This window comes from Phacochoerus africanus, chromosome 8 (assembly GCF_016906955.1).
Source record: "Phacochoerus africanus isolate WHEZ1 chromosome 8, ROS_Pafr_v1, whole genome shotgun sequence".
Taxonomy (NCBI): Eukaryota; Metazoa; Chordata; class Mammalia; order Artiodactyla; family Suidae; genus Phacochoerus; species Phacochoerus africanus.
In genome coordinates this window covers 35,965,020-35,988,875 of record NC_062551.1, presented here as the reverse complement: position 1 = coordinate 35,988,875, position 23,856 = coordinate 35,965,020, and the positions used below count along the sequence as shown (strand labels likewise).

At 41.4% G+C, this 23,856-nt stretch overlaps 1 protein-coding gene across 3 annotated transcripts in view; it reads right to left on the bottom strand.

Moving 5' to 3' along the window:
- Nucleotides 1-23,856, bottom strand: part of N4BP1 (NEDD4 binding protein 1) — a 55,311-nt gene that overhangs the window by 10,695 nt on the left and 20,760 nt on the right. For 2 of the 3 annotated variants that reach the window (XM_047794001.1, XM_047794002.1), the window contains exons 2-4: nucleotides 11,028-12,721; nucleotides 2,884-3,014; nucleotides 795-891 (exon numbers count right to left, since the gene is read on the bottom strand). In XM_047794001.1, the coding sequence (XP_047649957.1) occupies nucleotides 795-891; nucleotides 2,884-3,014; nucleotides 11,028-12,721 (1,922 nt within the window). The remainder of the gene's footprint in view (nucleotides 1-794; nucleotides 892-2,883; nucleotides 3,015-11,027; nucleotides 12,722-23,856) is intronic. The other variant, XM_047794003.1, reaches the window with a different exon arrangement.

Genomic DNA, 23,856 nt, shown 5'->3' with positions numbered 1-23,856 from the left:
AGAGAAAGAACAGGTGGCCACAGCTTAGGTCTCCAGACACCTGAAGGCTCATCAGACAAGAGGGTTTGAAAAACCACTGGTCATGTGCAGAACCTTCTGTCATTCAACCACAACAGAACTCTTCTCTATGATATGTGTGTCTTCTCCTCTTGATCAAAAAATCCTTGAAGGCAGGAAGTGCGTCTGCAACGTGTGTTCCCCAGAGCCCAGCTTGGCACACTGGACTTGGCTGGTGCTTAGGAAGGTTTTTAGAAAAAAAATGAATGTTTGGGATTAAAGCTTGTCTTGGATGCACAAGGTACCTGCTCTCTGAGCAACGTACCAGCCTAAGAAGTGCAACCCATTCCTGTAACACAAGGGGCAGGTGAGGCCATCTTCTATCATATGGAAGAAATACTGAGGGCTCAGGTATCACAATGACAGACTAAGTCACTGGCCAGACATAACCAGGAGGTTGAAAACTACTTCTGAGGCTACCATACTAAGATATTACTCACAGAAAGTATCAAAAAAGGACACAACTCAATATCTGCTTTTACTTATAGATTCTGAGTCATGTTTAATTCTAAAGAATAAACTTCTAACTCAGCTTCTTTGGTAATGTCTCTAAACCATATAGCAAAGACCACTAAAGAAATAACCCTAATGACCATAAATATTAAAATTCTCAACCCCTTGAGTCAACTGTGTCCTTTAAGGATGTGGGTCCAGATGCCTGATGAACTGTCTGGTAGCAGGTGGCTGGTTCCTCACCACCCCACACCCACTTTAGGAAGGAAAATGGCCTTTCATACCTGTCATCATGAGAAGCAATTCTTTCTCCAAAGACCATCCGTGCAGGAGTTAAAGATAATATTCCGAGCTCCTGGAGCTGGGTTAAGAAGTGCTGTTCTGTTCATGGAATAAGTTGAATATACATTCAGAAAAAGGCTATCTTCCCAGATGTTTAAATAAATGAAAGCACCCCCCCTCCCCCCGCATGTTTCCTTTGGAAAGTTGTTGGAATCCTTTTTTCTGCTGACTCAAGACTTAATTTTATTAACTTACTGGGAAGGAGGGAAAAAAAAAATCAAGCAAAACATATACTAAGACAAGTATAACATATAAACTATTTACTTATTTACATTTGATTTTTTTTTTTTTAGGGCCACACCTGAGGCATGTGGAAGTTCCCAGGCTAGGGGTTGAATTGGAGCTGCAGCTGCTAGCCTACGCCACAGCCACCCAAAACTGACTTTATTTATTTATTTATTTTGTGTGTGTATGTGTGTGTGTATTTTGTCTTTTTAGGGCCGCACTCTCGGCATATGGAGATTCCCAGGCTAGGGGTCTAATCGGAGCAATTGCTGCTGGCCTACACCACAGCCACAGATCTGAGCGGTGTCTGTGACCTACACCACAGCTCACGGCAACGCTGGATCCTTAACCCACTGAGCAAGGCCAGGGATCAAACCCGAAACCTCATGGTTCCTAGTCGGATTCACTTTCGCTGCGCCACGACAGGAACTCCAAAACTGACTTTATTTTTAAAAGATAAAATTGTTCAACTCATTGGCTTCTTAAATTAAGAAGACTAACCCCTAAACCTGTATTTAATGGATCTCACTAGCAAGAGCTTTTTCACAGCCACATTACAAGCAGCAGAGGACAAAGAGAGTGAGTATAAGAGTCCCTGAGAGAGGACAGGGGGTGGAGAAGGGAACAGGGATGGAGGCTGAGGCAGACACAACTGCTGTCCTATTCCAAGCAAGTCCTGCTGGTCGCTATTCCAAGAGTCTGTCAGTTCTCCCTCTGGTTGGCATACTACTGAAGGAGTTATCCATACAAATATTTACTGATTTTCACGGGAGTGGGTTGTGACAGAGGAGAAAGGAGAGCCGAAGCCACAAACAAGTAATGGGCAAAAAAGGCAGCTAAAAGCTCAGGGCCTAAGCTTCCTACACCTGCCTTCCCTACAATGGTACTCAACACTGACACAGAAACGCCCCAAATGTTTTTATTGTTCTAGAAATGCATGGCACAGAAAGCTTACAAGATTCTCTCAGGGATCCTACTGCATAAATAACTATGAAGTAAGTGGGTCTGCCTCATTTCTCAAGGACCTTCTGTTAGAATAAATACACTCTCCCAAAGTGAGGAAAGTTGGGATGCTTGGAAAATGTGATTTCACCATTTCCACCTTAACTCTGACTGTTTTGCTTCCTACTGAATGTATTGGGTGAGTCCTGGCCTCGTCCTTCCTCCTCCCAATCTACCTTCTATTGGAAGGCCCTCTTTGAGGTCTTAGGCTACCTGGCACCAGCCCTTTCACTAGTCTTCCTATTAAGGCCTAAGAAACAAAACACGTTAAGTTTCTCAGGAATATGTAAGGATCCGTAAGTTCAAACCTTTCATGTGTGGCCTGCAGGTCAACCACGTAGTACCATACCGTGAACATCAATGACTTCTACTAAGCATTCAATGACTGCTAAAAGGACATTCTCTTTGAGGATTTCAAATTTCTCAAATGATCATTTTCAAAAATACTACTTAAAGAGGAAGAAACCTAGCCTAATAGAAAGATATATTTACTTTTTAGAACGTCAAAGAAAATTTCTTGAATACATAATGAATGCTAGCATGACATGCTATAAACAGCTATTTCACTTTCCACCCTTCCTCCGAGTATTTCTTATGCTGTAATACTCTATTCAACAGGCTTTTTTAATGAGGCGCAACGAGTTTAGTTTTGTTTCTAAAGCTGCTGTCTATGGCACATGGCTCTATTCTTTCTTTTCTTTTCTTTTTTTTTTAATGGTTCTATTCTAAGCAGTGTATGTTGTAACTGTAAGCCAACGCATTAAATACCTAATTAGAAATCTGGAAAAAAACAGTTTGCCTCACCTGTGACATTAGGATCACGCCTTGTTCTCCACTGTGGGACAAATACAGTGATGTTTCTGTTGCCAAGCTTCCAAAAATATTCAACCGCAATTGCAATTCCACGACAAGAAAAGAACTTTTTCAGACCATGGCTATATGAAAATAAGTAAAATTTATTTCAGTTTAAAGCATATTTAAAGGATGCTAAGTTTCACCATAAGGTGAAAAGGTAAAATCCATATACACCAGAAACAATTAGAACAAAATTTCACTTAAGAGCCTGCTGATCTGCAAAGCCAAGAGAGAACCCAAGGTAGGAGATGTAATAAATCTTAACAGCTTCTCGATTTTTGCCACATTTAGGTGAGTTAACTGAGTGTGCTTTTGTGGTAGGAGGCAATTTCGGCTTGCAGCAACACTGGATCCTTAACCCACTGAGCAAGGCCAGAGTTGAACCCGCATCTTCACAGATACTATGTCATGTTTTTAACCCGCTGAGCCACAACAGGAACTGCTATTTATTTATTTATTCATTGGTCTTTTTAGGGCCAAACTGGCAGTATATGGAGGTTCCCAGGCCAGGGGTCGAATCAGAGATGTAGCCACTGGCTTACACCACAGCCACAGCAATGCCAGATCCCAGCCACGCCTGCAACTTACACCACAGTTCATGGCAATGCTGGATCCTTAACCCACTGATCGAGGCCAGGGATCGAACCTGCATCCTCATGGATGCTAGTCAGATTCGTTTCTGCTGAGCCACGACGGGAACTCCCTTATTTCTGTTTTTAGATAAAAGAGCCCATTCTATAGAGTCCTACCTGGTCACTGGCCTCTAAGAATCTGTTATGAACGTTACAGAGGAACTGGCTGCTGAAAGCAGAAGCAGCAATGGCCATGCCCACTCCATGACATGGTCCTCAACATCACAACTTCCAGGAGCTGCAAATGCCTCTGCCTCTTTCTGGAGAACTGTGAAACCTACTCAGTTTACAGCTTCCAGGAAACAAGGTGAAGGCCAGACTCAAATGAAACTACGGGGGGGGCGGGGGGGGGGGGGCATGGCAGGTGATTTTGTTGAAGAAAGCAGAAAAGGGGGGAAGGAAACAAACAAGCGACAGAACAGAACATGAAGACACGTTTTCTGTAAAGGGCCTCACACTGTCTGTGGCACCATGCAGCTGCCAACTATCAACGAAGGGGTGTGGCTATGTCCCATGGTGATGAAAACAGGTGGTGGCAGGGGCCAGATCTGCCACCACCTTTTTTGTAAACCTTGGTATAGAGGATTAAAAACTATCCCCACCCCAAAACCTGATGACAAATTTCAAAAGCAATGAAAATATTTCATTTTTACTCTCCAACAGTCAGGAAAGAGCAGAGGTTTAAAAAAAAAAGTGTTCTTTTCACAAAGTTTGCAGTTTTGCAGGTGGTCATCTGTTTGTCTACCCAGGAATATTAGAAAGACAGAAAGAAAGGAAAGAGAAAATCCCTGTGATGTTTATTGAGATCAGCATAATCTGTCTTCACTGCTTCAGGGGTCACCTATGATGCAATGAAAGTAAATCCTGCATCTTCAGCCCCAACTTCTCTCATGTCAGAACCACTGGGTAGACAGTTCCTTCACCTGGAGTTGACTCCTCAGGCACAGTGTCCCAAGTCGCCCCCAGGCTCTGCTGATTCTATCTAACCCACTCTGCAGCGGGCCTTCTACAGCACTAGCCTTCTAGAGCAGTTCTGTGCCTGGATGTGCGGCTGCCTCCACACCTGACTAGTCAGACGGGACCTGATTAACATGAACTTTCTGCTTCCACCACCATCCACCACCATCCTCCACCACACTCTTGGTTTTGGCCAGGTGGTCTTGCCATCTGACACTTCCTGGGCTCCAAGGGTTTCCCCCCCCCACCCCCCAATCTCTTATACCTCCTCCCCAAATGCCCCCAGGACCCAATTCCAGCCTCTCTTTTTCTATGAGGCCTCTCTAGACATGGGCCCTCTGCCATCCCTCTGCTTTTCTGACTTGCTATCGTGTACCGTGCACCAGAATCACAGAACTTAGGAGTGGATTTAGGTTCCTGTCAGAGGTAAAAAGAATGCAACACATCACCAGAGACAGAGCCACCTGCCCAGCTTGCACTGACAGAGGGTGGGTGAGCTGGAATCAGACTGATGCTTCCTCATGCTTGGGCCAGTGCCCTTTCAACTACCCCACAGTGGTACTGTCCCCAACTAAATCTACATTCTCATGAGGCAGGAATGGCCTGGACCAGGCAACAAACATCTAACATCCAGGAGGCCCACTCAGAAATGCCTCCATTTAGAGGCTAAAGTCCACTCTCTTCTCAGTGAATCATAAATAAGAGACTACACCGGCATCAGCTTTCCTCCAGGAAATATATGCAAGTAAACAAACACACACCCAGTTCTTGATGAAATAACTTAGCAGTGGTTTGTTTATCTAAAAGCATTCAAATATGGCAAGAATGTAGCAATTTGACATGTTACTGGGAAAAAAAGGTTGGGGAGGTAGTTTTTGTACAGGAGTTTTTTTTTTTTGTTTTTTGTTTTTTGTCTTTTTGCTATTTCTTTGGGCCGCTTCCACGGCATATGGAGGTTCCCAGGCTAGGGGTCGAATCGGAGCTGTAGCCACTGGCCTACGCCAGAGCCACAGCAACGCGGGATCCGAGCCGCGTCTGCAACCTACACCACAGCTCACGGCAACGCCGGATCGTTAACCCACTGAGCAAGGGCAGGGACCGAACCCGCAACCTCATGGTTCCTAGTCGGATTCGTTAACCACTGCGCCACGACGGGAACTCCAGGAGTTTTTTTTAAATCTCTAAAAAGAATAAATCTTTCTAACTGCTTAAAAGCACAGGGAGGCCTAGAGTTAATGTCAACCATAGCCCAAACATGAAAATCCAGAATACAATAAACAAGCCTGTGGTTCTTAGAAAAACCAAAGACTTTTATGTTAAGTATGTTAAGACCTGAAAAGAATAACTCTTGAGAGAAATGCACTAAAAAAGCTTATAAAGTGCCCTCTTGGCTTATTCATCAGCTACAAATGTGTACAACCATTTTCCTCTTTCCCTTAAATGTTTCTGTCAATAGCAACAGTAGAAACTGGGTGGAAATAAAGTCCCCAGTCCACTGTACTAGGTTAGTAAGGAAAAGGAGGGAAATGCCAGATACAATTCTGCTGCCCTGGTCTGCTCCCAAGCTTAGATGGGGAAAGCAGAGTTTCTAGAAACAGCTCTAAACAAATTTCCAAAGGGTCAGTTACTTCAGACCAAACCATTTTTGATACTCTGAAAAAGCTCTAGAGCTGTTTTAGGAATAAGCAACAGTTCAAAATTCTGGTGGAAAATATACAGACTAATCCAGAATAAAAAAAAAAAAAAATCAAGTGGAGCCCAATTACTGACCTCAAAATAATGAGGAGGGTCCTTGATCCTTCTTCCTTTTACTCTCACATCCCGACCAGGCAGAAAATGCGCTTAAACCATGGTTTCCTAGCCTCTCTGCAATCAAACCAAGTAACTTGCTGACAGGTAACCAGAGACAAAGTGTACACACACCATACACCTCCCTACCTCCGAGAGGGCCAAAGCCCTCGGGTCCCCAGATCCAAATGCAGAATTAACAGATATTAAGGCTGAGAAGCCATATGTGCAGGCTCTCAAGGGAGATTTAAACTCCTGTTTCCAAATACTTGGAAACAAGTTATAGCATCTGATTGTTTTCCACATTGTAGCAGACAGTCAACTAGAAAGGAGAAGGTCCAAAGGAGAGAGAGGGGCAATAAATACCTAATAAAACCCCAAGGCCATCAGCGAACCAGACAGGACAGTGTGGGGAAAGAGTGAAAACCCCTTTCTGAGTTACCCAGGAAAGACAACTTTCTTTCTATAGCTTCCACTTAACAAAAATAGCCATGGAACCCTGTTATAGTAAGACTAGCATGAACGATGGTTAAAATACAGAGTTCTGGCAAATGAAGAGGCAAATCTCATCTACATGGAAAATTATCTATCCAGATAAGTCAGGTGCTCTTATGCTGAAGTTTCAAAGTGACAGAGACGGAGTCTTATCTGGCCACCACGGTGATGTCTAGCCATACACCGCAAACAATTTCCATTTACTCATTGTTTGACTCATTCATGGTGACAAAGGGGAAAAACCAAGTAGAGATATGCATAATCAGCAGCATTAAGTAGGGTATTTCGGAATTTCTCACGGTGTGTAATAAACTGCAGACATCATGCTGGATAGGCAATAAACAAAGGCTTTGCAGAAACCCAGGGATAGGTGGGTCTGAGCCGGTTTAGGGTGGGGTTCAAACCTATTGCTTAAGATCGCAAATTTCCTTTTAAACTACCTCCCCAACTAGCTGGGTCAAATTAGTGAGGGTTACTCAGTGGTGCCTAAGCAACTCAAGACATGTATCCAATGCTGCCAAGGCCTAACCCGGCTTCTATGGGAGGAGGCGGGGGGGGGGGGGGGGGGGGAATGATGGCTCTGAAGAGAGCTATCATGGGCCCAAATCTCTTATCTTCGTAACTGTGGACAAGATTTTTAAGCCATTTCATGTCATCTGCATTACAGATAATTTTTGCCTCATAAAATTGGTGTGATAGAGTTCCCAGCGTGGCTCAGCAGTAACAAACCTGGCTAGTAGCCATGAGGAGTCGGTTCGATTCCTGGCCCTGCTTCGTAGGTTAAGGATCCCTCGTTGCCTTGAACTGCGATGTAGGCTGCAGACACGGCTCAAATCTGGCATTGCTGTGAGCTGAGGTGTAAGGTGGCAGCTGCAGCTCTGATTCAACCCTTAGCCTGGGAACCTCCATATGCCGCAGGTGAGGCCCTAAAAAGAAAAAAGAAAAGAAAATTGATGTGAAGATTATGTTTTAAAAGATAATAATACCTGATACATAATAGGTATTTCAGCTTTAAATGCCAAATATTTGTTGAAATTCAAACTAAATTGATTACCGGAATAGCAACTGGAAGAGCAAGTCATAAATGGGTGGTAAAAAAGTCACTTAAACAATCCTAATCTTCCTTAAATTATTCATTCATTCAACAAATCAGAGTGGCTACTATGGTGGTAGTTCAGCGAACAGAACAAATAGGAAACACTTCCTTTATAGAATTTATAGCTAATTCACATTTAACACCGAAGAAATTGCTTGAGCATAAGGACTCATTTTTTTGACTTAAAAAAATTAAGGTGAAATTCACATATCATAAAGCAATCATTTTCAGGTGAACAATGCAGTGGCATTTAGTACATTCAGTGCTGTGCAGCCACCACTTGTATCTTGTTCAAAAACATTTCCATCACTCCAAAATAAAAAAACTCTGTACCCCCCCCCCTTAAAAAGTTAATTTTAACTAGTGGTATTTTCAGATCACTCTACATCAAATTAAGTATAAGTTTGTCTTCTTAGGATAACACACCCTTTGTAAAAGAGCTACTTTTAAACTGAGACATCTATGAATTCAAAGAAAATTCAAAACCTCTTTCAAAATAATTACTTTTTTAAAAAAATGAACAAAAGTCAGCTTGTGGTTTCCCTTAGTGCACCAAGTCAGTGGTTTTCAAAAGAAATGGTACTGTACTAAGGGGTGTTAGGAAATATGTGACAGTGTTCTGGCGTGTCACAACGACTGGGGGGCATTATGGGTAAAGTGGGAGGGACTAGATATGCAAAACATCCTGGCTTGGACAGACAGTGTCACTCTAAATTCCAATAGTGACCCCTCTGAGCAATATATTAGTTACTACAGAAAGGTTTAAGAAGTGTCAGTATCACTGCTCATTTGATCTTAATTTGAATTTCTTAGTCTTTGAACACCAATTTGGGAAATCTTTTCATATATTGAAAATAAAAAAGGATTAATGTTACAGTTGTGGTCCAAATTTTATATCATCATTTGGCTCAAGAAACTGTAACAATGAGGAACTGCTATGGGCTTGGACTGTGAGTGACTGAAATTGCACTTGACATTTTTACTTAGATAATGCTATGCAGCTGTGGGCCATTTGCTGGGTTTCCCCCAAAAGAACTGCCAAAAAAACCCAAAGTGAAATGACAATAGACACTATTATTTGGAAATGAAAACAATTGTATTACATACTTTTACTGTCTATGTTCAAACTTTAAAATGTGAAATGCTGGCTTTATTTTATTTTATGTTATTTTTGACAGCAAAATATAGCACCATTTAAAAAAAAATTAAGGAGTTCCCGTCATGGCTCAGTGAAAACGAATCTGACTAGCATCCATAAGGACGCAGGTTCAATCCCTGGCCTCCATCGGTGGGTTAATAATCTGGCGTTGTCGTGAGCTCTGGTTTAGGTCTCAGACGTGGCTCAGATCCCAAGTTGCTGTTGCTGTGGCTGTGGTGTATGCCAGAGCTATAGCTCCGATTTGACCCCTAGTCTGGGAACCTCCATATGCTTCGGGTGCGACCGTAAAAAGACAAAAAATAAAATAAAATAATAAAAAAATCAAAAGAATCCTTGTATTTTAAAAGACAGATACTAAAATATTTATAGATGGAAATGAGATGTGAGAATGTCTTCAAAATAATACAGATGAAAGGGAGCAGGTAGGATATAAATGAAACAATGTTTGAAGGGATGAAACAAGACAGGCCAGGAGTTAACTACTGGAGGTAGGTGACGGGCACGTGGGAATCCCAAATGAGACCAACACAGAATTCATATTTTTCTGTTTGAAAATTCTAACCAAAAAACCGACAAAACAAAAAAGCAACAGATATATAATAAATGCTTATTTTAGTAATAAAAACTTACTTTATTTTTCAATCTCATCAAGTATTCCTGAAAAATCAGAGGATTAACTGATTTTTTAGAACTTCTACGAAGGAGTTACATAAACATTCAGGAATTCAGAAAAGTATGGCTGACCCTCGAACAACACAGGTTTGAACTTGGAGGGTCCATTTAAGTGCGGATTTTTTTCAACAGTGATCCTAGGATGCAGAACAACTCTATGAGGGCCAACTGTCAAGTTACACATGGATTTTTGACTGGGCAGAGAGTCAGCGCCCCCTAACTCCTGAGTAGTTAAAGGGTCAACTGTATTTCAACTTCTCCTTCACTCTTTGTCCAGGTGCCCCTTTTCTTGAATTGCAGCTACTTAACATGCTAAACCCTGAAGACGTCCTCAAACAGCAGGTCCACACTGGGGCAGAGATGCTGAGCGCTACACTCTCCTTAGTCACTTTATTGAACCGCCCCTTACAATCCCACACTGGAGGTATAAAATCAGAATCCTAAGAGGGTTCCAAGACAGGCTAACTAGAAATGATCATTTAACACTTTTTATTGAAAACAAATGTAAAAACGTCTAGTAAGAGCAAAGGCCCAAAAGGAAGCTCAAACTGTAGAACTGCCTTAGAAAGGAAATTGTTATCACTATCGACAAAAGTATAAGCCCACCACATCCACTATCACTGCACACTCTTGGTGAAAGACCTGGCATGCTGTATTATAAAAAGAAAAAAAAAATCTCTTTTTTTTTGCCTTAAGTGTCATCATATTCAGAACCTAATGTATTCATGGTATTAAGAACCTAAGGATTCACCGACTAGGAACCATGAGGTTGCGGGTTCGGTCCCTGGCCTTGCTCAGTGGGTTAACGGTCGGCGTTGCCGTGAGCTGTGGTGTAGGTTGCAGGCGCGGCTCGGATCCCGAGTTGCTGTGGCTCTGGCATAGGCCGGTGGCTACAGCTCCGATTCAACCCCTAGCCTGGGAACCTCCATATGCTGCGGGAGCGGCCCAAGAAATAGCAACAACAACAACAACAAGAAAAGACAAAAAAGACAAAAAAAAAAAAAACCTAAGGATTCAAAAGTCTCCACACTGCTTATTACGGGGAAATGCAATGTGAAAAAAACAAGTTTTCTACCATCCCTTGGCCTCAGATCTAGGTCCAGCAGAGTGAAGCAAAGTTCAGGATGCCAACGACACCAATCAGCCAGTTTTTCTTTCCTTTTTTCAGGTAAGGCTATATATATGTATCAACTACACAGAGGCACAGGACAGCTCCTACAAATTCATGCAATTCTGAGATGCTGCTAAGAGCCATATTGAAAACTGTAATATAATTTGCAGAGAGTGGACTTACGTAATTGCAACATTGCTGCCGTCTATAACAATGTGCTTCAGATCTGTTCTCCCTGGTTCATTTTTTAATTCCAGCTTGTAGGGCACTTTCAGAGTATCTCGAAACCTTTGAACCCCTGTAACTGAGGAATCAATATGCTCAGAAGGTCCTGCCAACCTGGCATCAGTCACTGAAGGTAACAGATGGGGCAGCGGCATCGGTGGAGAAAGGGGTGGGCAATTTGGCTTGGACTGAGGAGAGCCACCACATCCCGAACGGTTTTCACAGGCAGACTTCATATTATTCGGAAGCAAGGGCTCTGCTTGCGGCTGCAAACCGTTTTCAGGAAAAACTGGAATTCTGGGCTGGTGACTTGAAGCTCCTCTTGAAACAAAATTGACAACTTCTTTGGGACTTGAAGGGGCAACAGAGGGTGAAAGGCCATCGGTTTCAAGGTCTATGTTACAAACGTAGTTCTGATTTGAACTCCAGATTTCTTGTTTCTGTTCTATTGGCACTGTTCTGAAAGTATTAATTTTGCAATTTGAGGTACATGGTTTTGATTCAACTTTGAATGGTAGCTGAGAAAATTTTTCTACCATGTTTTGCTGTGCGTGAGTCTGTGTTTTCTTTGGAGTGGAATCTGTCGTAAGTTCATTTACGCTGCTACAAACACCTTTATTTTTGGTTTTGTTAGTCTCTGGGTACATAGTACCAGGTGAAAATTCTCTCTCTTCTTGGAATCTTTTATTTTCTTTCTCAATTTCCTCCAACAGCAATAATGGTTCAGTAGTTGGCCCGTACTCTCTAATGACCTTTTCAACAATTTCTTGAGAATAGCCCATGGTTTTAAAAAAGTTGACAAGGATATTGTATTCCATTTCCTCAGTAGTGTCTTTTACATCTGGATTTAAATTTTCGGCATCAGTAGAAGAATCAGATAGGTCAATGATTACATTTCCAGCTAATGTCTTACCTTCAGGTAAAAGCTCTCCCTCTTGAACATTTTCCAGAGAAAACTGTTTCTTGGTATGCCTTTCTTCAGAATCAGAAAATCTCCTTTTGTGACAAACTCTATCTTTGGAAAGCGCCTCTTCATCTGGGGTTAGTCCATTTATTGGAACAAAAAGTACATCTTGTGAGCTAGAAAAGATTGTGTCCATTTGTTTTGTAAGCTCAGTAACGGGAGTCCCAGCTTTGTTTCTTGCATCTTCCTGCAAAACAATTTCATCTCTGGAAATATTCAGCCCTGCGGCAGCACTCTGCGTAAACTCTCTTTGTTTAGAATCTCTAATTTCAACAACATCATTGTCTCCTGTTTCAAATAGATTCTCCTCGCCCTGGGTCAGTGCCAAAAGTTCTTTTTTCAAGGAAGTGGGCAAAATCAACAAGTCCATTGTGTAACTGTCTGCACGAGCTTCAACAAATTGTTTAAATTCCCTTTTTACCTCTGATTCTTTTTGGCTGTTGGGTAGGTTCTCATTATTCTCGAAGAGCTTTACAAACTGCTGAATGTGACTCCGAGCCATGACCACAGCTTCGGCACTTCCTCTGATGCCCAGAAGACCGATGTCAAGAATGCAGAGATCGGCACAGGTGTCCTGAATCAAGCTCTTCAGAAACAGGCTCTGAGCCCCAACAAAAATGCAGTGCATGGCCTTGGGGTAACATTCTCTTTCTTCTAGTTCAGGTTCACAGATTCCTTTAATATATTCCTGCAAAGAGAAGAGAAGAAAAATGAGATCAATTTACCAAAGCTCCTTACAGCACATATATTACGTTACACGTGAGATTACAAATGTCAAGCTGTATAAAAATCCGGAGCATGCTGGGAGTTCCCATGGTGGCTCAGCGGAAACAAATCTGACTAGTATCCATGAACATGTGGGTTTGATCCCTGGCCTTGCTCAGTGAGTTAAGGATTGGTGTTGCTGTGAGCTGTGGTGTAGGTCGCAGACAGGGCGTGGATCTGGCCTTGCTGTGGCTGTGGTAGAGGCGGCTACAGCTCGGACTCGATCCGTAGCCTGGTAACTTCCATATGCCGTGAGTACAGCCCTAAAAAGATTAAAAACAAAAAAACAAAAAAAAACCCAAAGCATGCTAATATCTTTGGGGAAGATACCACATTTTATCTAAAATATTTAAAATGACAAATATAAGTTGCTTAACTGTTTTCAGAGGAACTGAAAACTGTGCATCTAAGTCTAAAAAGCAGGTATTTATAACATTTTTCAATAGTGTATCTTGCCATGTGATCTTAGGCATCTACCCAGGTGCACAGTGGTTAATGACAAGACTGGATTTATTTATGTCTATAAACAATAAACATCTTTGCTTGCTACTAGTCACTTTTTAAAACTATGATATAATTAAGAGAGAAGATAATCAAGTCAAATAACTTTTACTCCAGAACAAACCCTGACTTTTGCTTTGCTACTACTGTTTCCAAATAAAACAGACTGATTTAAAAAAAAAAAAAACAATAAATTAACAAAAAACAAAAACAAAACTTTCCAGCTGCCTGGAACAATGTATACACTATATAATTTTATGTCTATTTACTAAGAAAGACCAGGCTATTTAAATGTAGATCTAAATATAAAGAACCACAAAGTGCAGAGTAGTACTGCCATTCTCAGAGATAAGGCTAGGGTTTCTAGTGAATTGGTATTGAAAGAGGTCTGAACAAGGTAAGAAAGGGAACTGGGTTCTTGAGCAATTTGGTTGCCACTGGAGGCAGAAGTGTGAATCATGTAAACAAGGAGGCACTCACAGTGACGGTGGAACATACTTGCTAATAAGTTGAGCACTGCAGTCAGCTCCTAGGCTCAAATTCCAGCCTTACAACTGGTGACCTTGCTCAAGTTACCCAGCCTTTCTGAGTCCAGTTTCTGCAACTGTGAGAGGCTAATGCTATCTTAGGTGTTTTGAGGAAATTCAATGAGAATGTAAAGTTTTGACAACAGTGTCTGACAGGTGTTGACTAAATAATAAAAGCACTGTTACTTAAATTAGCAGTGAAAACTTTTTGGACAGACAGCTGTAAGACATAAGCCTGGCAATACCTGATCTACACTTTCAACCAAAATTAGAATTGCGTTATCCAAAATGGTATTATTTAAAAATTCAACTTGTGTATCACCAGTTATGATGAGGTTTTACAAACTTGGACCTACTAGGTATACTTGCTCTCATAATGGCCACATATCTTCCATGAGAATTTATACACAAGTGTGTACATATTCCTTTTTTACACATTTCGCATTACAAATTCCTATGAGGAGGAGTTCCCACTGTGACTCAGTGAGTTAAGAACCTGTTGTCCCAATGAGGATGCAGGTTCAATCCCTGGCCTCACTCAGTGGGTCAAGAATCCAGCACTGCTGCGGCTGTGGCATAGGCCTCAGCTTCAGTTCCAATTCAATCCCTGGCCTGGCAACTTCCATATGCCACAGGTACGGCTGTAAAAAGGAAAAAAAAAAAAAAAATTCCCAGCAGGAGACGAAACACCAAAAATACAAGGAAGGTGCCAATTTGGAAAAGCTCAACCAAAGCAGTATAATGTCCAGTCATGAGTTCTTTACTTATGTTTTTTTGGATAAACCTGGAATATTTGTGAGCATGGTGATAACTGGTGCTGGACAGAAGAGCTTTTTTTTTTTTTTTTTGGCTTTTTAGAGCAGCATCTGTGGCATTATAGAAGTAGAAGTTCTCATGCTAGGGGTCAAATCAGAGTAGCAGCTGCCAGTCTACACCACAGCTCACGGCAACACTGGATCCTTAACCCACTGAGCAAGGCCAGAGTTTGAACCTGAATCTACTAGTCAGATTTGTTTCCATTAAGCCACAATGGGAACTCTGCCTTTTTTGGGTGTCGGGGACAAGTGGGGCATATGGAGGTTCCCAAGCTAGGAGTCAAAGTGGAGCTACATCTGCCTGTCATAGTCACAGCCACGAGGGATCCAAGCTACATTTGTGACCTACACCACAGTTCGCGGCAATGCCAGATCCTTGTTCTACCAAGCAATGCCAGGGATCGAACACACATCCTCATGGATACCAGTTAGATTCATTTCCACTGCGCCACAAGGAACTCCCAGTTTTGTTTTTTTTTTTTTTTTTTAAGAACAGTTTATTAGAGCTACTTTTGTAAGACAGAAATTGTGTTAAACACAAAGTATAGTAATTGACTGTCCTTTATTCCTAGATGTGTAAGCAGAGTGTTAAATACTGACATGAGCATCCTTTAAGGCCTCCAAATAGACATTTTAACTACCACTTGTTTGAACTTATACTGCATTTAGACTGTGGTTTGAAGCTATTTATTTTTATTCTGAAATAATTATAGGTTCATGAGAAGCTGCAAAGATAACACATAAAGGTTCTGTGTACTTTACCCAGTTTCCTCCAACCATTACAGCATACATTATTATAGTACAAAATCAAAACCAGGACATTGACATGGATACAGTGGGTGTATGCAGTTCTATGCCATTTTATCACATGTGTAGATTCATGAAAACTCAACTTCAATCAAGATACAGAATTAGGGGAGTTCCTGTTGTGGCTCAGTGGAAACAAATTTGACTAGTGTCCATAGGATGTAGGTTCGATCCCTGGCCTCACTCAGTGGGTTAAGGATCCAGCATTGCCATGAGCTACAGTGTAGGCCTGCAGCTGCAGCTCCGATTCGACCCCAAGCCTGGGAACTTCCATACGCCACAAGTGCGGCCCTGAAAAGACAGGATAAAAAAAAAAAAGATACAAAATTATTCTATCACCACAAAGATTTCCTTCATGCTACCCTTTCATAGTCACATATTTAGTCCACTTCCATGCCTACCATTGGCAATCACAAGGCTGTTTTTGTCTTTATAATTTTGTGACTTCAAAAATGTTACATAACCAGAATTATGCAGTATGAGTCCCTTTTTTTGGCACTGTATATATTTTTTTCCTTTTAGGGGCATACCTGCAGCATGTGGAAGTTCCCAGGCTAGGGGTCGAACTGGTGTGGCATGCCAGCCAACGCTACGGCCTTGGCAACGCCATATCCAAGCCATGTCTGTGACCTACACTGCACCTTGTGGCAACGCCAGATCCTTAACCCAGAGAGCGGGGCCAGGGATCAAACCTGCATCCTCATGCATACTAGTTGGGTTCTTAATGTGCTGAGCCACAACAGGAACTCTTAGTAGGTGACTTCCGAGAAAGGCTTCACTCAACATAATGCTTTAAAATCCAAGTTGTTGGAGTTCCCTTCGTGGCTCAGTGGTTAACGAATCCGACTAGGAACCACGAGGTTGCGGGTTCCGATCCCTGGCCTTGCTCAGTGGGTTAAGGATCTGGCGTTGCCGTGAGCTGTGGTATAGATTGCAGACGAGGCTCGGATCCCGTGTTGCTGTGGCTCTGGTGTAGGCCGGCGGCTACAGCTCTGATTAGACCCCTAGCCTGGGAACCTCCATATGCCGAGGGAGCGGCCCAAGAAATGGCAAAAAAAAAAAAAATCCAAGTTGTTGCATGTTATTGGTAGTTCATTCCTTGTTACCACTGAGTACTACTCCACAATATGGATGAACTACAGCACTTTTTTTTTTGTTTTTTTGTCTTTTGCCTTTTGTCTTTTTTAGGGCCACACCTGTGGCATATGGAGGTTCCCAGGCTAGGGGTCGAATCGGAGCTGCTGCCGATGGCCAAGCCAGATCCAAGCTGTGCCTGCGACTCACACCACAGCTCACCGCAACGCTGGATCCTTAACCCACTGGGCGAGGCCAGGGATCGAACCCACAACCTCTCGGTTCCTAGTCGGATTTATTTCCGCTGTGCCACAATAGGAACTCCCTGAGCTACATACAGTTTTTTAATCACTTGTCTACTGAGGGACATTTTGGTTGCTTCTGTTTGGGGCTATTACAGATGAAGCTGCCATGGTAAATCACACACAGGTTTTTATATGGATTTGCGTTTTCATTTCTCTGAGGTAACTGCCCAGGAGTGCAACTGCTGGGTTACCAGATTTAGTTTTTCAAGGAACTACTAAACTATTCGGAATGGCTATATCATTTTACATTCCCACGAGCATGTGCAAAAGATCCAGTTTCTCTTCATTCTTGCCAGCCTTTGGTATTGCCATTGGTATTGCCACTAGTTTTTTTTTTTTTTTTGTCTTTTTGCTATTTCTTGGGCCGCTCCCGTGGCATATGGAGGTTCCCAGGCTAGGGGTCCAATCGGAGCTGTAACCACCGGCCTATGCCAGAGCCACAGCAACGCGCCATCCGAGACGCGTCTGCACCCTACACCGCAAGCAGCTCAGGGCAACGCCAGATCCTTAACCCACTGAGCAAGGCCAGGGACCGAACCCGCAACCTCATGGTTCCTAGTCAGATTCGTTAACCACTGCGCCACGACGGGAACCCCTATTTTTGAAATTCTATTAAGAGTGTAATCGGTCTTTAATTACATTTCTCTAATGGCAAGCAATATTGAACATCTTTGGGTGTTCTATTTACTCTCTATATTCCCTCTCTGGTGATGTGTTTGCTCAATTTTGAAGTCCATTTTCTAAATGGACTGTGCAGGTTTTACTATTGAATTCTGGGAGTTTTTTTATGTATTCTAGTCATGAATCCTTCGTTAGAGAAGTAGCTTGTAAATATATTCTCCTAGTCTATCTATACTTCGTCTTTTAATCCTCCTAACAGAGTCTTTTGTGACAGGATTTTTTTTTTTTTTGCTTTCTAGGCCCATACCTGCGGCATATGGAGGTTCCCAGGCTAGGGGTCGAATCAGAGATACAGCTGCCAGCCTACACCACAGCCACAGCAATTTGGGATCCGAACCACATCTGTGACCTACACCACAGCTCACAGCAATACTGGATTCTTCACTGAGCAAAGCCAGGGATTGAACCCGCGACCTCTCTAATGGCAAGCACTGTTGGTTCCTAGTCAGATTCGTTTCCACTGAGCCACAACAGGAAATCTGGAATTTTTTTTTTTTTTTTTCCTTCAACAAGCCTTATGCTCCAAGGATTTCTCCTATGTTATCATCTAAATGTTTTACTTATAAATCTATAATCCATTTTGAGCTGATGTTTGTATCAAATGCGAGTTTAGGCCAAGGTTCCTGTTTTTGCTTATGGGAATCTAATTCCTCTAGCATCATTTCCTGAAAAGACTACTTTTTCTCTTTCAACTGCTTTTGTGTTTGTCAAAAATCAGTTGGTCATGTTTGTGTGGGGCTATTTCTGGGTTCCTGGTTCTGGTCCACTAATTAATGAATTTATCCCCTCACCAATACTACACAGTCTTGACCACTGTAATTGCACAATGTCATGAAATTGGAATAGTGACTGCTCCCACTTTATTTTTCTTTTTAAAACTGTTTTCGGCTGTTTTAGTTCCTTTGCTTTTCCATGTAAGTTTTTAGAATGATCTTACTTAGCAGTTATATTAACTTGCACACTGATCTGAGAATAAATGACATCTTTGATGCACGAACATCATATGTCTCTCCATTTCTCTAGATCTTTACTTTCATCACTACTGCATAGTTTTGAGCATACAGGTCCTATATATGTTTTGTAAGGTTTATACCCAAGTGTTTCATTTTTTGGAGCAACTGAACATGGCACTGCATTTTCATTTTGGTTTCTGTGTGTTCATTGCTAATAAACAGAAACAGCTGATTTCTGTATATGACTGATATATATCCTCTGACCCTGATGAACCTATTTCTAATTCCAGAATTTTTTTCTTCTAGATTCCCTGGGATTGTTTATGCAGACAATTATATCATTTACACTTTTTTCTTATCTATATGCCTTTTATTTTCTTGCCTTACTGCACTAGTTAGAACTTCCATACTGTGCTAAAGAGCAGTGGTTGAAACCTGACATGCTTGCTTTTGTTCACAATCTATGGAGAAAGCATTCAGTCTTTCACTATTAAGTTAGATTTTTATAGATGTTCTTTATCAGGTTAAGGACATTATACCATATTCCTACTTCTCTAGGAGGATGAACATGAAACACAGGTGTTGAAACTTGTTAAATGCTTTACTAAAGCTACTGATATGATCATGTCAAGATTTTACTTCTTCAGCCCATTAGTATGATAGGTCATATTAACTGATTTTTCAATACTGAACCAGGCCTGTAGCCCTGGAATAATCACCACTTGGCCATGATGTAGAATTCTTTTATGTATCAATAGATTCTATTTGCCATATTTTGTTAAGAATTTTTGGATCGATAAGTCATGAGGGACTCTGGTCTGTAGTTTTTCTTTTTGTCTGCCTTTGTCTGGTTTTAGCATCGGGAAAACACTGATTACAAATGAATAAAGGAGTGTTTACTCCCCTTGTATTTTCTAGAAGAGACCGGGTAGAACTAGTGTTAATTCTTTCAAAAAAACATTTCAGACTTCCCTAGTGAAACAACCTGGGCCCAGTGACTTCTTTTATGAGAATTTTAAATTTATTAATTCAATTTTCCTAATAGCTATAAGCCTATTTGAATTATCTATTTCATGTTGGGGAAGTTATGGTAGTTTGCCCTTTTTAAGGAATTGGCTGATGTCACCTAAGTTACCAAATTTATATGCATAAAGTTGTAGGATTGCCTTATCTTTTTGATGTCTGGCAGATCTGTAGTTGATATCCTGATATTACTAATTTATGTTCTCTTCAGTTTTGCTGAAGTTTGTCAATTCATTGATGTCTTTTTTTAAAAAAAATTTATTACAGGTGATTTACAATGTCATTGATTTCTTTTTTTCCCACACAAGCTTGTTTCATTGAGTTTCTCTATTATTTTCTACATTTTCAGCCTCACTGATCTCTGCTTTTTATTTCCTTCCTTTAGCTTACTTTGGGTTTATTTTACTCTATTCTTTTTTTAAGTTCCTAGAGGTGAACTAGGTGATTTGAGATTTTTCTTTTCTAGTGCATTATGTATTATAAATTTATTTGCTTTAGCTACATCTCACAAATTTTGATACGTAGTTTTTTGGGTTTTTTTTTGTCTTTTATTGTTGTTGTTGTTGTTGCTATTTCTTGGGCTGCTCCCGTGGCATATGGAGGTTCCCAGGCTAGGGATTGAATCGGAGCTATAGCCACCGGCCTACGCCAGAGCCACAGCAACGCGGGATCCGAGCCGCGCCTGCAACCTACACCACAGCTCACGGCAATGCCGGATCACTAACCCACAGAGCAAGGGCAGGAACCGAACCCGCAACCTCATGGTTCCTAGTCGGATTCGTCAACCACTGCGCCACGACGGGAACTCCGATACGTAGTATTTTTATTTTCCTTCAGTTCAACGTATTTTGGTGGGGGGTGGGGGCATGACTGCGGCATATCTAAGTTCCCAAGCCAGGGACTGAACCCACGCCACAGCAGCAACCCAAGCCACTGCAGTGACAACACCAGATTCTTAACCCACTGCACCGCAAGAGAATTCCCAGTTCAGTGTATTTTCTAAAATTTCTCTTCAAATTATCAATATTCGGAAGCATGTTGTTGAGTTTCCAAGTATTTGGAGAATTTCTTGTTCTCTTTCTGCTACTGATTTCTAGTTTGATTCCTCTGTAGTCAAAGAACACACTCTAAGATTTCAGTTCTTTCAAATTTGTTGAGACTTGTTTTAGGCCTGGGTTACAGTCTATCTTGATATATATTCTGTGGGCACTTCAAAAGAATATGTATTCTGTTGTTGCTGGGCACAGTGTTCTATAAACATCAATGAGACCCTGGCTGGTGTTGAGTTTTCCTATATCCTTGCTGATTTCCTGTCAAATGGGTCTATCAAATTTTGTTTGTTTGTTTGTTTTTTGGGGTTTTTTTGCCATTTTCCTGGGCCACTCCTGCACGGCATATGGAGGTTCCCAGGCCAGGGGTCCAATTGGAGCTACAGCTGCCGGCCTACACCAGAGCCACGGCAACACGGGGTCCGAGCCGCGTCTGCAACCTACACCACAGCTCACGGCAATGCCAGATCCTCAACCCGCTGAGCAAGGCCAGGGACTGAACCCGCAACCTCGTGGTTCCTAGTCGGATTCGTTAACCACTGAGCCACGACGGGAACTCCCTATCAATTGTTGAGAGATACATGTTGAAGTCTCCAAATACAACTGTGGATGTGTCAATTTCTCCTTTCAGTTCTGCCAGCTTTTGTTTCATCTATTTTGCAGCTCTACTCTTAGAGATATACACATTTAGCATTGCTACGTCTTCACGGGGAACTGAACCTCTCTTCTCTCTGAAGGCCATTTTGTCTGAGAGTAATAGCACCAGTCATTTTCTTCTGATTAATTGCCTAGTATGTTTCCCCTCCTTCAATTTTAACTTGCCTGTTTCATTGTATTTGAAATAAATTCCGTGAAGATGCCATACAATTTGGTTGTTTTTTAAATCCATTCTGACAATCTTTTAAATTAGTGTGTTTAGACTATTTAATTTTAATGAAATTACTGATAAGTCCAGATTTAAGTCTACCACTAGTTTTTTTTCTTTTCTGCCTGTTCTCTATTTTTAATTCCTTTTTTCCCCATCTGGCCTTCTTGTGCATTATCTAAACATTTTTTACTATTACAATTTAATTATTTATTGCAGATGTTCCAATTGTGGCTCAGCGATAACGAGTCCAACTAGTATCTGTGAAGATGCAGGTTTGATCCCTGGCCTTGCTCAGTGGGTTAAGGATCTGGCATTGCCGTGAGCTGTGGTATAGGAGGCAGATGCAGCTTGGATCCTGTGTTGCTATGACTGTGGTGTATGTAGGCCAGCAGCTACAGCTTTGATTCGCCCCCTAGCCTGGGAACTTGCATATGCTGAAGGTATGGCCCAAAAAAGACCAAAAAAAAAAAATTACTTATTGCATTTTTACTGTTATCTATATAGTTTTTAAAGTAGTCATGGTATCAATTACAATATACATACTCAATTTTCACAGTCTGCTTAAAGTCAATATTCTTTCATTTCAAGAGGAATGTCTAAAACTTACCACTTATACTATTTCCGTATGTTCTTTATTTTCTATATCTTATGATGTTCTGACATCTTAGGAGGTCCTCTGGATCTAGGGAGAGACTTATGCTCCCAGGGCTAGCTAACTCCTAGGAGTTGTAGACAGCTAGCTTAGAGCATGCAGATTACCTGATGAAACGCTGTGCCCTCACCCATCTCCTTATCGAATTCACATACCAAGCCCTGTGTCAAGCCAGGGTCCAGTGCCAAAACTATGCCCCAACGGCGGCAGCAATCACCCAAACTAGCCAATTCTAAACTGTTTATCCTACCCCTGCCCTCTATGCCGTTCCTATTGCTCCTTGCTTTTGCCTCCTGCCAAAAATCTGATGGCCCTGCAAGATGAGGCACTTATTTTTCTCTTGGGAATGTAAGCAATCAAAATCTTCTTTAATGGCATTGACTTCTCCGTGCCGTATCACTCAGTCACCTCCATAACTTAAACTCCTGTGGGCATAAATTCTACCACCACCACATAGGTTCCTTTACCCTTGGTCTCCACCCTCCTTGCTCTCTCCCTTGTATGTTACAGCAGCTACCTCATAAATCACATGCATGTACATATGAAATCCTATCAGACAAGGTCACATTTTACTTTCAACCATTAACTCACTTTAAAGAACTCAAGAGGAGACAGATCTATTACATTTACCCAGATAAAGTATATCATATCTGTCTGAAGAACTTCCTTTAGCAATTCTTTTGCAGCAAGCTAACCAGCAATGATTTTTCTTTAGTTTTTTCTTCAACCAAAATGCTTTATCATGCTTTATTTCACTTTCATTCTCAAAGGCTAATTTCACTGGACAGAGTTCTTGGTTAATAGTTCTTCTCTTTCACCATGTAACATAATATTGGGTCACTTTCTGACTTCTATGGTTTCTGATGAGAAATCTGCACTCATTCTAGTTGTTCCCTAAACTGCTTTTCTCTCGATGCTTTCATGGTTTTTAATGTGTCTTGTTTTTAGCAGTGCGGTTACTAAATGTTTGGGTGTAGAATTCTTTGAGTATGATTGTGTTCACAGTTTCTTGAATCATTATGTTCACATCTGCCAAATTTCGGAAGTCTGCCACTACTATTTTTCCAAATATTTTTTTTTAGCACCACTTTCTCCTCTGCTCCTCTTGTTCAGATGGGATAACTTCCACTGTTCTATCTTCAAGCTCACTGACTCCTCTGTCATCCTCATTTTAAAATCAAGTTCATCCACTGAGGTATTACTTAGGTTACTATAGTTCCATTCTAACTTTTCCATCTGATTCTTTTTTATATCTTCTATTTCTTTGCTGAAACTATTTTTCTAGTAATTTTAAGAGTACCTGTGATTCCCTGTTGGAGCACTTCCTAAATACATGTTTTACATTCCTTGTTAGGTAACTCCAACATCTGTGTCATCTTGGCACTGATGTCCGCTGTCTTTTCTCCTGAGAGATATTTTCCTGGTTCTTCAAATGCCAAGTAATTTTGTATTGTATTCGTTTTGAATACTATGAATTCCAGGCCTTGTTTAAATCCATGATGAACGTCGACAATTCTGTTCTAGCAGGTAACTGACCTAGTTAGATTCAGGCTGCAATCTGTACCTTGTCCTCTGTGAGCTGTGGTTCCAATATTAGTTGTTTTTAAAGCCTTTGCAGTGTTATATGCACCTGTCCCACATGTGTGCTCCCCAGTGGCCAATCTGGGACCTGGATGGTGATTGTTCTATCCAAAAGTCTTTGCTGAGCTGTTGAGGAGTAGATCTATGCATGTCTGTAGCTTAGGAATCAGCCTAGGGGATAATAAACAGCTTTTACGGAGTCATTTTCCTGAGCTCCTCCCT